At 41.4% G+C, this 14109-nt stretch overlaps 1 protein-coding gene across 1 annotated transcript in view; it reads right to left on the reverse strand.

Annotated features, from left to right (window-relative positions):
• Positions 1-238: 238 nt before the first annotated feature.
• The window catches only part of MEGF10 (multiple EGF like domains 10), an 86040-nt gene continuing 72169 nt past the window's right edge, over positions 239-14109 (reverse strand). The window contains exons 17-25 of the mRNA XM_066569368.1: positions 13682-13810; positions 12476-12604; positions 10447-10575; positions 9680-9916; positions 8577-8704; positions 8290-8413; positions 6522-6566; positions 4892-5098; positions 239-3998 (exon numbers count right to left, since the gene is read on the reverse strand). Coding sequence (XP_066425465.1) covers positions 3841-3998; positions 4892-5098; positions 6522-6566; positions 8290-8413; positions 8577-8704; positions 9680-9916; positions 10447-10575; positions 12476-12604; positions 13682-13810 — 1286 coding nt within the window. The 3' untranslated portion in view covers positions 239-3840. The remainder of the gene's footprint in view (positions 3999-4891; positions 5099-6521; positions 6567-8289; positions 8414-8576; positions 8705-9679; positions 9917-10446; positions 10576-12475; positions 12605-13681; positions 13811-14109) is intronic.

Genomic DNA, 14109 nt, shown 5'->3' on the forward strand with positions numbered 1-14109 from the left:
GGTTTGTATTACAATCAGTACTGGTAATTTACTTTATTTTCTTCCAGTTATTAAACTGTTCTTATTTCAATCCACGGAGTTTTGTTTCCTCTGTTTCTCCCTGGTACCCACATGGTACCCAGCTGCCAGCTGGGATTAAACCATGAGAGCAAAAATGACATTTCATACACTGCCTGTGCTATTTCAGGATCTCCTGTAGGCAAATGAAAAACAAAGTAAAAAAAATAAATCAAAGCACTTCTCAGTTTCATTAGAAACTTTATTGTATTAACCTACAGGGATGTGAAGTGAAGTGAAATATATGGTAGTGAAAGGGAGAATGATGAACATCAGTCATCTTTGGAAAAAATATATATGTTTTCACAACAAAACACTTTTTTTGTTACAACTAAGAAAAAAGAAAGCCAGGCATACTTGATAGGTTTTCTTTAAAAATATAATACAGTTCAATCATATCAAAGTGAAGTGTTGTGGGCTAAAAAACAGCAAAGTTATGTTCAGTGCTCTAGCACTAGCATGAGTGTATCAAATAACAAGATTTTCTCTATAGTAATTGATAAACATACACTCATTTCAGTAATTTCAGATACTGTATATACAATCTTTCATATAAAGCATTTTTTGTCAAAACTAGCTCTGTGATGTTCAGTCTGGACTTTGGAGCTTCGGTGTAAGAATTACTATTTGGACACATATTGGATAAAAAATTGCTGTTAGTTTACTTGAAAATCCAAGATATTTATAGTAACACATTCCTTGCTTTTATCCTAACTTCACTTCAGTATGAACGTGCAGATTGTCTCAGCAGAAAGTGTGAGCACAATGAAATCTTCCTTCCTGTAATCTGCAGGTGCATCTCCAATTAAAGTTAATGGAAGTTCTCTGGGTAGATCAAGATAAGGACAGATTTTATGTGTAACAGTGTGTTGTGATTAAAATCTTGGACATAGCAGAAAGCTGTGGGGTTTGTTATGCTTCTAAGTGGCCTGAATTAATAATGCCTACAGTATTTAAATCCTAAAGTTTATACTCACTACTTTAAAGACAGCTATTGACTTGGTGTAGCTTTTTATTGAAATGGTGGCACGTTGCTAGGGGAGAGCTACCTCCATTTTCAATGCTACATTTTGTCCCTACTGAAACGTGAACATACAGAGAGGCAAGGCATCCCTCTCCATTCCTGTCTGCGGTGAAGTGAAGCCACTTCTCTGAGTGCTGCCTAGAACTGCTCCATCCCCTGGGCCCTTCAGCCCCCTCCACCCTACAGAATGCACCTCCAGAAATGTCTGCATTGTGTGAGGACCTCAGGGGGATCTACATGAGAGCTGTCTGGATTTTCACCAGGATTTCTGCTGGGGGCCTCTGGAGCTGAGAGCAGAGAGCACTCCAGGAAATCAGTGTTCTGAGCACCTCACCAGGCATCATCCTCTGAAGTAAATTCACCAGCCATCTGCTGGTTTATGCAGACATTGCTGCTGCTGCTGCTGCTGGCAACACGGCAGGAGTTGCACCCACATGCAGGAAGGCAGACCTCAGTCATGTGCACATTTAGAACACACACAATGAGCAAAATCGCAGTAAACTCATCTACTTTCATTAATATTTGACTGAGTATTTTACTTGAGGATATGCGACGTGTTGGAAATTTAAAAAAACCTCCCAACATTTATTCAGCTCTTCCCTTTTCCGTGTGAAAAGAATTGTTTATATGATGAAGATAGTTTACCTAGTGGTCTTCAAAAAGAGCAAGAAGTTTCTGTGAACTCCCAGTTGCTAAATGCAGTATTTTCTATTCATGGCTTTAGAGAAGAAAGGTTTTATTTTAAAGTCTGTTTCACACAATACAAAAAAGAAAGTATATACCAGTAGCTCTACATTTTATCTAGATGCATAGAAAGCCAATCAATACTTCATTTTAGACAGGGATTAAATGGCAAGGAGCCTTAGAAATCTCCTAGCTAATATCTGTACTTTCCAAATCCAAAGGTAATGGAAATCTTTATTCCAAGGATGTACCAGAAATGCCCAGGGAACTGCAGAACAGCCAGGATCCTTCTCCCCATCCATCAGTGACACAGCAGCCCTCAGTGCAGCAGAGGCACTGCCAGGTCACATTAAATGCTGGCACCTCACTCTTAGCTTCCTAAAAATATCTTTTCTCTGGGAGAGGATATCTCATCTACAACAACCATGTAATCTTCAGGTTGATGTGTTTGGGGAAAATTCTGTCCAATGGACGGATCCCTTGCTGAATTTAATTTCCACCGAATTGTGCAGCTCATAATAGATTATTTTGGAAGGACTGAAAGCCTTTTATGGGAAAAGGGGCTGTTTTGGGAAGATGATCTCCATCCACATGATCAGCAGAAGAAGCTAAACTTCAAGGAGGAACTGGTTTTTACTTTGTTTCTGAGTTCCTGTTGTCATTCTCAACAAAAAACACCTTGATTTTCTTCCCCCAAATGAATGAATCAGTCTGAACTGGTGGGTATTTTTTAATCAGCCCTGATTGACATCACTGTGAATTCTTACTTTGATCCTCTTGCCCTGCCCAGAGGTCCCTTGAACCGGACAAACAAAAGGCCAGTTGGCAAAAATGCATAAGAAATGGACACACACACACTAGAATATTTTTTTTCAGTTACAAGCTAGCTCACTAAAAACACAGACACACAGCGTAAAAATGGAGAGAGAAGTTAATGGAAGTGAGGGGGGTACATGTGTCACATTATTAGCAATGCAAAAGACCAGCTTAAGCATGTGTTTCCCTACATCAACTATAAAAAAAGAAAAGGTGCCTTTTTAGCAAGTATGCACAGAGTTTGCTTAGTTATTTTGAAGAAAAAAAAAAGTCAGAACACTTGACTATCTTTATCCTATATTACAGTAAGTATTACTACCTTTTTATAAAATGTAAACCCTTCCTTACAGTTAAGATTTACAGAAGTCATCACCTTTGTCCACTCCTTATGTAATCAGTCCGTGGTGACAAAAATAAACTGATTCAATTTACATATTTTTTGAAGTAATAACTGATATGTTTTGGATTATTAGTTCGTGTGTGGCAGAAACAGTGGTCAGAACTGCACGCATGAAGCTGAACTGTGGCAAAATACTTGTTGAAGACTGGTGCTGGGTCTAGAGTGCTAAGAGATCTTGAAGCATCATGTAAATATTGATGTATGCAATCGTTTTATCTCCAGAACTATTCAAGCCAAGATACATCCACCACCTGCAATGGACAGCAAAGCCTGATGGTGGATTTCCCAAACAACTGCAACACTGTGCTTTCCTTATCCCCATCAGATCTTGTTTCTTGTAATATGTCTTGACTAAATATAAGAATGGAAGGTAAAGTTTGGCAAGGCAGTTTTCCTTCTACTAGTGAGTAACTGGTGAATCAGATCACCTGTACAAAGTGGTATTTGGTAAATTGCACTGTCCTGGGAGTATTACTACTCTGGAACATGACAGACATGAAGCCTATATTTGAAGTTGCTAAAATGTGATGTTATCAATACTAATCTGCAAACTACTATTTTTTTTTTAAGCCAGTATACTACAGTATAAATGTGCTGCATACCTGTTTCTATAAAATTTACTGCCGTGAAAAAGAGAAAAAAGAAGAAGAATCAGGATCCCCAGAGTGTGGCATTTGTCCATCTGTCACTTGTATACACAATACAGACCTCGCGCTGAGATTCTGCTAAAGGTACAGCAATTATCTGCAGGACAGATCAGGAGCCGAGAGCGATGGTAAACGAGAGAGGAAGGAGCACGACCGTGCCACTCTGCCCCTTGAGAGAGTCCCAGGGCTGCAGGAATCGGCTCCTTGCGGGGTCATTTGCTGCTGACCCCCTCTGTGGAGGGCGTGGGGCTCTCTCTGACGGGGAGCAGGTCGTAGTGGCAGGGAATGTGGCTGTTTTTTGGCAGGTCGTAGGGATCCTGGCCGAGGCGCCCGCCGCCGAACGCGCCCTGGACAATGCTCACCGTGGGCTCTGTGAGGAGAGAGAGCATGCACTCAACCCCGGGCAAAACACTGATATTTTATTTCAGTTTATGCTTCAGCAGGAAGGTTCCTCATCGTGCTGAGTCCTGAAATGCAGCTGTAGAAGCACAGGTTGGTGTTTTTGCCTCACGCTTGCAGCAGGGCGCTGCCATGAGTTTACTGACAGAAACAAGACAGCATCTCTTCTTTATGTGCTTTTAATTTCAGCAAATTAAAAAAAACCCAAACCAAACAACAACCTGAATTTGAAGGTTTCAATCAAGAACTTTGTAACAGTCCTTAAAAGCAGAATGGGTATGTTGATGGATTTCAGTGATCTCTAATTGCATGCAGAAAAGGAAAATACATCCTGTGACACAGGACAAAATTTATTACAGCCCAGAGATGATCAGGATAGCTACCACTCCACAGGACCCCAAAGTTCTCTGTAATTAGAGAAATATAGCAACTAGGTAGGGCCCATATTAGTGGAATACTGTGTCTGTGGGTGAAGATGCTATTTTATTCTGATCAAGAGAAGGAAACAGAACTTCAACGCTCCCATGGATAATTCTTCAGTCTAACCTAGAGCTGAACTACATTGCAATCAAATGCTGAACTTACGCTGTTGGTTAAAGGAAAGCTTTCACACCAGAGTAATTCAGAGGCACCTGCAGGTGACAGAACAGAGCTGAAGGTACTTCACACCCTGTTTGTGTGAATTACACCAAATAAGTAAAACCACTTTTTTACAGCTTTTGGGCAGAACACGGAATCTGAACGCGTAGTTTTGTTCTCCCAGTGGTTTTCACGCGTTTCGATGAAACTGAATCGAAGATTAAAAAAGCCCTTTGTGCTCTTTGCTCCTGACCCCCAGCATCCGGGGGTGGATTTTGTACCTACCAACTTCATAGACGTTCCTGCTGGCTGTGGCAGAGCCGGCGATCTCGGCGTAGGGGGAGTCGCGGCGTGCCGGGGACTTCATCTCCACGTAGCCACATTCTGAACTCTTTGGCACCAGAGCTGGTGGGTCTTTGATAGTAGCATAGGGGTTCTCAGAGCTGCTCAGTGAGCAGTTACTTAGGTTGTACTCCGAGTTCTTCACCAGGTCTACAAAGAGAAAAAACATGTTACTGTCTCGGGCATGCTGTGTGCCATGGACATGGCTACCAAAAAAAAAGAGGGTTTTTGTTTCATGCTGAGTTCTAAAAAGTCACTCAGCAGTGAATATTTAAATGGAAACCAGTTGTAACGCCTCAAAATCATTTGCAACAATCAATGAAAACTTCTCAGCTGCTATGCTCTTTAATGGACTTCATTTTGCCACCAGCAAATTACTGTTGCAAAATCCGAGCATCTTCAATTCTGGTTAAAATAGTGCCTGGCATTATACAGAGATAAGCTGAAGAATCAGTTCTTAACAAGCACTTCAGAACAGTTCCTGCCCCTCCAGGTGCTGAACTCAGGACACTTAAAATCTGAGACTGTTCCCAAGAGCAATGTCTGGGTGAATATTCATGATTTATTTATAGGGATGGCTTGGGTGGTGCAAAGTTTGGGTATCTGAGTACACAAAAAGAATAACCAGCTTCTTCTAAGTTTCTGTAAAGCACATACAGGAAAACTGGCAAGGAAACATCAGGTGGCTTGTGATGTCAGGATTAGACTGAAGGATGAATAACTGGTTTCAGAGATGTATTTGCTTGTGCTGGGAAGCAATTTTGTGGTGTTTGTGTTGCTTTGTGTTATGTTATTTAACATGAGACTTCTTAGCTCATTCCTGACTCCATATCCAACATGAGACTGACCTGGTGGACCTGTCAGTGGATGGGTGCTCATGATTTTGTGACTAATTTGAACTGGGCTTTCTGTAATCACAGAAGTGTAGAATTGTTTAGGTAATAAAAAATCTTTCAAATCATTGAGTCCAGCCATTTCTGCAGCTCTGCCAAATCCATCACTTAACCACATTCCTAAGTGCCAAATGCCAGCAGGGTGGTACAATGTAAAGTCTTGTGAGAAAAGTGGATAATTCAGAAGATCAAGATACCAGATCACTACCCTGAATTTCGGAAGCTTTTCACTCCTGTCTGTATTTTGATATCCTTTCCAGGGGCCTGCAGTGGATGTGGTGAAGGTTTGTGGTCATGCAGACCAGGACCAGCTGCAGCTGGAATTGCCTTTTAAAGCCTTTCAGCAGAGGCAGCATGTGTTCTGCAGTCTAGAATTGAGCTGTGTTCTGACTTAAGAATGACAAAAACCATTTGATCTGTGTGACACACAGGGGACTTAAAATGGCTTGGTTTGTCGTTTTGTTGGTTAAAAAAAAAAATAATCCAACAACCTCCCTTCAAAAAAGATAAAAAACCCACATCAGCAAACAAACCAATCATGCATTGATTCAGTGTCGAGGAAAAATTTAGTTCTAGAATGATATTTTAATATTTTCTTCACCTATAAACCAAAGGTAATTTGGAAGAATAAAAGGCATGTCTATGTAGTTCCATCTAAATACATCAGAAAACAACCTCACCTTTCAGGGACTTCCCCACATATCCCCTATCAAGTCCAAATGCACCTGAGGAGAAAATGATACCAAAAAGAACAGAGTAGTTTTAAAATCAAAGAAAACAAAAGTGATTAGACAACAGCTTGTAAATGTTTAAGAATTGCCTTGGGACTCATTTCTGCCCTAGCTGAATAATTCTCTCATAAGGGCTGTGGAACTGCCCAGGATGGGGGTACAGAAGCACTTGTACTATTTGCTTCCACATTTTCCAACAGGAACAGGGGAGGTAGGTCATAAGGGACCATTAAATTATCTGAATTTATCTGAAGTTTGACCTCACATAACACCAGTTACTCATCTTGCTCCAATTCTCATTCCTCTGCTTCCAAATTTAATCACTCCCAAATCAGCCTGTTCCAGCCCCAGTGGCCTGAACACCTTGCACCTGAATCTACAGCTCTGCAATTACCTGTTACTCTCTGATTTCCCTCAATTAAAGTAAACAGCTGAGCACAACAGCTGTCTTCAGAGACCTGGCACTTTCCTGGTTACTGATCTATTCAAACAGCTTTCATTGATACTGTGGAGAGCTCATTTTTAATTAGGCTGTATTGTGGTACTATGCTAGAAGCATTATAAAAGCCTAAAATGGTTTTATCCATGCACCATCTAAACAAAACGAGTAGTTTTCAAGAGTTAAGTGGTATTATTTTAAGGAGGCCTAAACATAATTAGTTTTATTCCTACCCCATCTTTATTTACTAGATGTCATGTCACCTGTGCTGTTGTTTACACAAGTTTAATGCCCAGGTCACCAGCCTTGAGTTACCCAAGTAATTCCATTTTATTTTCTAGCAAACAGACACAATATCAGCATTCATCCACTCCTCTGGAACCTCCCTGTTGCTCACGATCTCCTGCCTTGGGTTAACCACAGCAAGGGTCACTTGGGAGCATTTAGTGCAAGTTCAAATGCTCTAAGAAAATACAAAGCTGAATGTTGAGCATTATGACTGAAATCCTTTCCTGAAAAAAAAAAAACAACCAAAAACCAACAAACCAAAAAAACACCAAATCCCAAACCAAACACAACAGATCTGAGCCTGAACTGTGGTTTAACCAAGGTTGGGGAAGAGCAGTGAAAAAAAACAAACAGTGCTGCAAACGTTTGTTCTGAATCCCAAGGTCTGATATATGTAAACACCAGAAATGAAGGAAATTAATTTTTTTAAATTATACTGCCACTGAAAGCCCTTTTTAAGGCTTTCACTGGGCAGTGCAGTCCAGCATTTTTGAAATGCATGAGAGTGGAAAAGGGTGAAAAGCAGGATGCAGCAACTCTCTCACCGTTTCTTGGGAATTTCTCTTCTTAAAGAAAATTCTCTTTTAGCAAACAGGAGGCTTAGCTGGAAAGATCTACTATTTACACCTGAAGTGGCTCAGGTAATGAAAAAATACTTTTTAAATCATTGCATCTTGTGGTGATTAAAAAAAAAAAAAGAATATGTGCAATCTTCCCTTTATTTAATAGGAATTTGTAATTTTGTCCAAGCAGATCCTTACTATAAAAACCCCATTTGTCAATGAAACTAGTGAATAAGCAAATCTTTTAATAAAAATGAGATATTTTACACGCCATGTCTGCACTGGGCATCAAAAACTGTTCCACATCATTCCTCACAAGGGGTCACTTTTTAATCTCTTCCTGCCTTAAGGGATGCATCCCACATACAGTGAATAACATTCTCATTCTCCTCCTCCTCCTTTTTTTTTTTTTTAATTTTATTTTTACCAAGCTCATTGAGGTAGCCACCGTGTTTCCAGTCTGCTGGCAGTGTTCCTGTGTAGTCCATGACAGCACTTCGTTTTCCAGGCTCCATATTTTTCAGGTTCACAAACAGCTGGCTGGTTTTTGCCTATTCCAAAGAAAGAGCGGCAATAAAACTGAAATTGCAGGGAAGATGCTGAATTTCCAGGTGGTAATCAGGAAGAGCAAAAATAAGCCAGGCAGGAGAGATGAGGGAACAGTGTAAAATAAACTAAAGACTGCCAGCAGTTTCCATGTTTTCCTTGCTTTACCTTTGCCAAGGTCAGTCTCTCCATGTTGGTGACATGGGGTGGGCTGGAGCACTGGGTCAGAGTGTGGTAACTGGGGTTAGAGAAATAGCGGCTGTTGACATTTCCACCATTGGTATGAGGGATGGTTTCTGGAAAGAAAAAGAAAGGAAAATCAACAAAAATATGGAATTCCTTTCTTAAGACACGTTTTTGGCAGAGCTGCACTGATTTCCAAATCTGACCTAGGGATCCCTAAAAAAAAAAAAACAACCCAACAAACACAAAACTAAGTATTTTTTATTCATTCCAGGAAATGAGAGATGCAGGGCAGTGAGTGACAAGTCATGTCTTCACTTTTAGCAAGGAGCATTCACAAGTGTAACCTGCTAACTTAACTCCTCTCTCAGAGCTGTGGTCCCTTGCTCTGTTTTTCCTTTCTAGCCATCATTGCAGTCACTTGTACCATCAGGTCTGCATCAACATTTTCTGGTGCTCCAAGAACACCAGGACCTTTGCTGATTTGCTTTTCCTTGACTCTGACAAGTCTTCCTGCTGCCTTCTTCAGCTGCTGCTTTCCTTGACAGTGGTGTTCAGAAGGCACAATTGTCCCAGGTTTCATGTACCCATTGAATCCCAACTCACAGGCACTATAGTAGGCCAAGAACTCGTTTGTTCCATTGCTCCTTCCCTTAGTCAGTTTCAAACCTTTTTCTGTCTGTTTCTCTGCAGAATCTTGCTACAGATAGCAGGAAATCCTGATTTGCTAAACTCTTCCTCTATTCAAGCTGTTGGCATTGAATTTGAAGTCCCTTGTAGAAATCAGATTTTCCCACATTCCAGCTGTATATAAAAGCAGGCACAGAGGACGGAAATGTCCATATTTAATGCAGAAAAAAATTTTCAGGGTGTGAAATGTTGCACAGGAAGGCAAAGTAAATGGTCACTTTTCTTTAGAATTAATGGTCAATTTTCTTTAGAATTTTGCCAGGGTGTGCCACCTTCATGGTATCAAAGAGCAGAAATATGTGAATTCAAGCCCTGTTAGGGGCAGATCTGAGCACAAAGACAAGAGATGGAGGGGAAAAAAAAGCCAAAAAAACCCAAGTATTCTAAACATGACATACCTGAAATGGTGTAATCTGCATTGATGACCCTCATAGCAGGGGTGTAGGTCACGGTGGGCATGTGTGTCTCCTTCCCTTTCTGCTTCTGCCTGTAAATGATGAACAGCACCAGCAGGAAGAGCACAACCAGGACGAGAATGATGATGCCAGCTATGGCTCCTATCTGGTAGGAGTCAGCAGGGAGGGCAGTGCTGGTACGGCTCAGGCTGTTCAGGTTCCCCACTATAATCACACCAGCTGGAATAGAAGAAGAAAATGGAAATAAATGGCATAAACCCAGGGGGGGTCACGTGTCAGGAGCAGGAGACAAAATTTCACTTCAAAATATGACTGTATTTAGTAAGGATAGAACAGAACTCTGTCAAGAATCAATCCTAAATTTAAGGAAGAACACTTAGAATCTTCACAGAAAGGAAAACCACTCAGAATGTTCACAGAAAAGAGATGTTTTCATGAATTTGAGAAAGTAAGAACATTTTCTGGGCAAAGGAACAGGGCTGGTAAAGCCCATGCTCCATCAGCACCTTTGAGCAGCACTGCCCTGTAATTTCATGCAAATCTAAACTCCACTTACTTTGCTCTGGTTAATTATCACTAATCTAATTTAAAGCCTCAAAAACTTACGTGAATTAACAGAATGGGCTACGTAAAAAACCACCCCACCTGTCAGATTTATTTAATGAATGACACAGAGATGGCGTTCAATAGGTGAAGCCAGTTTCTGTGTGAAAAGGTGACAATAAAATTTGATTATGTCTCGGCTTTACCTTGATCACACCTGGCCCCTTTCCAGCCTGGGCTGCAGTAGCAGGTCCCTGTGATGTGGTCACAGGTGGAGTTGTTCAGGCAGTCACAGATCTGACGGCATCCATACCCGTATGTGCCCTGGGGACACTCTGCACAGGACAAAAAGCAAGAAAAAATCTCATTGAAGTTTGGAGTTCCAGGTCTGCAGCACCACGGGAGCCCAACCCCACACGTTCCTGTCCCTGGGCAGCAGGTGGCAATGTGTCATCAGCATCAGATCTCTCCTGGAGATGCTCCTAAGAGGAGCATCCTTCCTCCTCGGTGTGCAGGAGGGAGAGAAATTGTGCTCAGATGTGTATTCATGCTTCACCTGCAATGCCACCAAGGCAGTGCAGCGAGGAATCAAGGGGGCAAAAAAAAAAAAGGCAAAAAAAGATAAATTTTTAGAAATTAGAAGGCAGTGAAGAAATGGGTAAGGTGTGAGTAAAGAGCCAGAAGACTCAGATCCCAGTGCCTGAAAAATCTCATTATCATCCAGGTGGAACCAGACACCTGGATGGTGTCCTGTGGTGTGACAGGTGTGCTGGGGCAAAACAGCAAAAGGAAAGGGCCCTAACAGTGAGTCTAAAATGCACCACACATTTACAGAGAAATACAACTGCTGCCCATTGCATGCTCTGATACTGCAATGTATACACTGAGAAACTAGCGACAGGAGAAAAATGCTAAATTATGGAGAATAAGGTGACTGGGGAAGTTGTACTTAATTATGAATTACTTGAACGTAATACTTAATTACTGATCAAAGTGTCTCCCATGTTATGTAGGTGTCCTTGTAGAGAATTACCCTACACTGATAAAAATGATTTCTTTTATCCTGCCACCTCTTGGTACTGCGTGGCCTGGCACATTACAGTCATTCTGATGGTTTTAGCAAGTGTAGTGTTTCTTCATTTTTTCTGAAATTTCTTGAGAGTTCTGCACCTATATTTACTTCCTTTTGTCTTTTTAAAAGAATCTAACTCATCTTTCATGCATTCCTAATTTGGAAAAATTTAAAAAATAAAGTAAAACAAAGTGTGCCAGAGAAGAGTCTTGCAGTCTTAACAAATGTCAACTCAAGTAAAAAAATTCATGTTTATGTACCTCCTCCTTCTCTTGATTACACTCAATAAAACAAGATTATAAATACTGAGGTAAATGGGTGGCCAAAACCCATCATGTCGCAATCTATTTTTGCATTTCAAGATCTGAATTAGAATGAATACCAAAACATGTAGCTTAGAATTGCTAAATCATTATCATCAACTTGTAGGATAAAATACAAAATCCGTAACAGAGTTAGATTTGCCAAATTATTCAAAGTGATGTTTTGACATCAAGAGACTATCTTAAAAAGTTATCTTTTCCTGAACATCAGTGATGTTCTGAGGAGAAACACAGATGTCATTTGAATGCACAAATTTGGAAGGAGAGCCCTGTAAAGTCAGCAAAGGTTGGACAAACAGTCCTGTGCTCATGAGCCTGATTATTCTTTTAAGGTTGCAAAACATTACACCACCAGTGATGTCAGTGGTGTTATCTCTGATCTTCCTGAGGAGAGAACCATACGTGTGTGTGAAAACATGAAAACAAAATGCCACCTGCGACGCTTTTACAAACCAGCTGCGCCTTAAAACCACACTGCGAAGGTTAATTTCATCCACCAGCACTGATGCGTTAGTTCTTGCCTCCAGTTTTCCATCTCTTAGCTGTCACTGTGGTTTGTACTAATGGATACATTTCATTACTTTCACAGGATTCTAATGACAATTCCTTGGATTCATTTTGTTGCTTTTACACAACGGAGTAAGCTGGGTGTTCCTTTAGCGCTACGCCCAAAGCGACCAAAACGCAGTGCAAAGGAACAGAAACCTCAATTGTGACAGCTTAATTCTGTGGGGTTTTAAACAGTCTGGAAAAGCCTGTGGCCAGCTCTGTGCCCATCAGAAGAGGCCCTGGAGGCCAGAGGCTGTGTCCCAAGGCAGAGGGAGGGAGGGGTGTGCTCACTGTGCTCGCAGTGCCGCCCCATGAAGCCCGTCCGGCACGTGCACTGCCCGCTGATGTGGTCGCAGTCGGCTCCGTTCTGGCACTGGCAGATCAAGGCACAGTCCTTCCCAAAAAAGCCCAGTGGACACCCTGCAACACAAGCAGAGGGAGGGGGGAGAGGGGTGAAGCAGCTGCTCTGGGAGTGGAAGGCAAACATTCTGCTGAGGGCTGCTCCTGCAGCTCCTGAAACGGAGAGTTCTGTCAGCGCAAGGCAGCGAGGCAAGACTTGCCTCGTGTGGAGTGGTTTAAAACACACATCAGGCAAAAATGAATCTGGGAAATGGTGCTGGCAGCAGAGGTTCTGAAAAGACAGCTCCTTGAAGAAATGGGCTTCCGAAGAGATTTGAGGGCACTTTGGGAGTCTGCCCATCAGTCAGTGACTCTCTGGCTGTATTTCCTTCGTGGTTTGTACTGAAGCATTAAAAAAGCCAAAACAGCAACATATTGTACCTGAGCTACTCACAAAGAAACCATTTCAGTATGAAGAAGACACACCACTGCAAAGAGATCATTATTCACCAGCAGGAAGCAAAAAACCCCTGATAGCTGACAGCTGAACCAGCATAGTGAATGTCTCCCAGAACTGCATCCATATGGTCCTGTAATGTATCTGTTATTTCCTGCCACTATGACATTACTCATTTGAAACAGCAAAGTTCTGATTTTATGAAAAAACATGTATTTGAACACTGAATGCAAAACACAGTCAGCAGTCCAATTTTTCTTGAGGTTACATGCAGGGGTTGTGGCCAGGATCACAGTCAGTGATGGCAACCTGAATTGAAGGTAAACCAAACCAAAAGTGTAATACAAAAAAGATAAGAAGTCAGCTTTACCCATATTTATTTCTAACAAATGTTTATTTCTCAAACTTTGTATGAACTCTTAGCCTGCATGTAATGAATGACACATATCTACACCCAGTCACTGCACAGCTATTTTACTTTAACAAAAACCTCTTAGAAGAAAGAAACCCAAACAGTATTAATGTATTATTACATGAAAAAAATTCCAGAAGAAATTATGTTACAGTCTAGTGAAATACTCTTTCAAGGTTCTAAATAAAAACATCTTCTGTATCAGCATTTGAATTCCAGGTTCAAGCTGTTCTGGAGGATAACTGTGTCACTGAAGTTCAGACTAAGGACGAGCACAAAATTCACTTACTCTGTGTGCAGTAAAGGCCAGTCCAGCCCGGGGTGCACTTGCACTCCCCATCGTAGGCACTGCAGAAAGCTCCATTGTGGCAGTTGCACGTGTGGATGCAGTTTGGTCCCCAGTGGGAAGGTGGGCAAGCTGCAACAACCCAGAGCAATTAATTAACCTCAGATGACAAAGGTTCCTTGATGCACATGAATAGAGCTGCTTCCATTCACACACCAGCACTGCTTTGTTTGCTGTTCGCTGTTTTTCTCCCGAGTTCATGTTTTGGGTTGCTCTGTTCTGAGCAAACAGCCATAGATTTATTCATTTATTTCAGCTAAGGAATCATTTTACTCCAGGTAAAAAGTGCTTAAAAATATTAAATGGGTGAAGAATGCATACTCAGTACTCAGTAAATAGGGCATTCACAGAACCTTTCTCACAGAGAAAGC

The sequence above is a fragment of the Molothrus aeneus genome, chromosome Z (genome assembly GCF_037042795.1).
Source record: "Molothrus aeneus isolate 106 chromosome Z, BPBGC_Maene_1.0, whole genome shotgun sequence".
Taxonomy (NCBI): Eukaryota; Metazoa; Chordata; class Aves; order Passeriformes; family Icteridae; genus Molothrus; species Molothrus aeneus.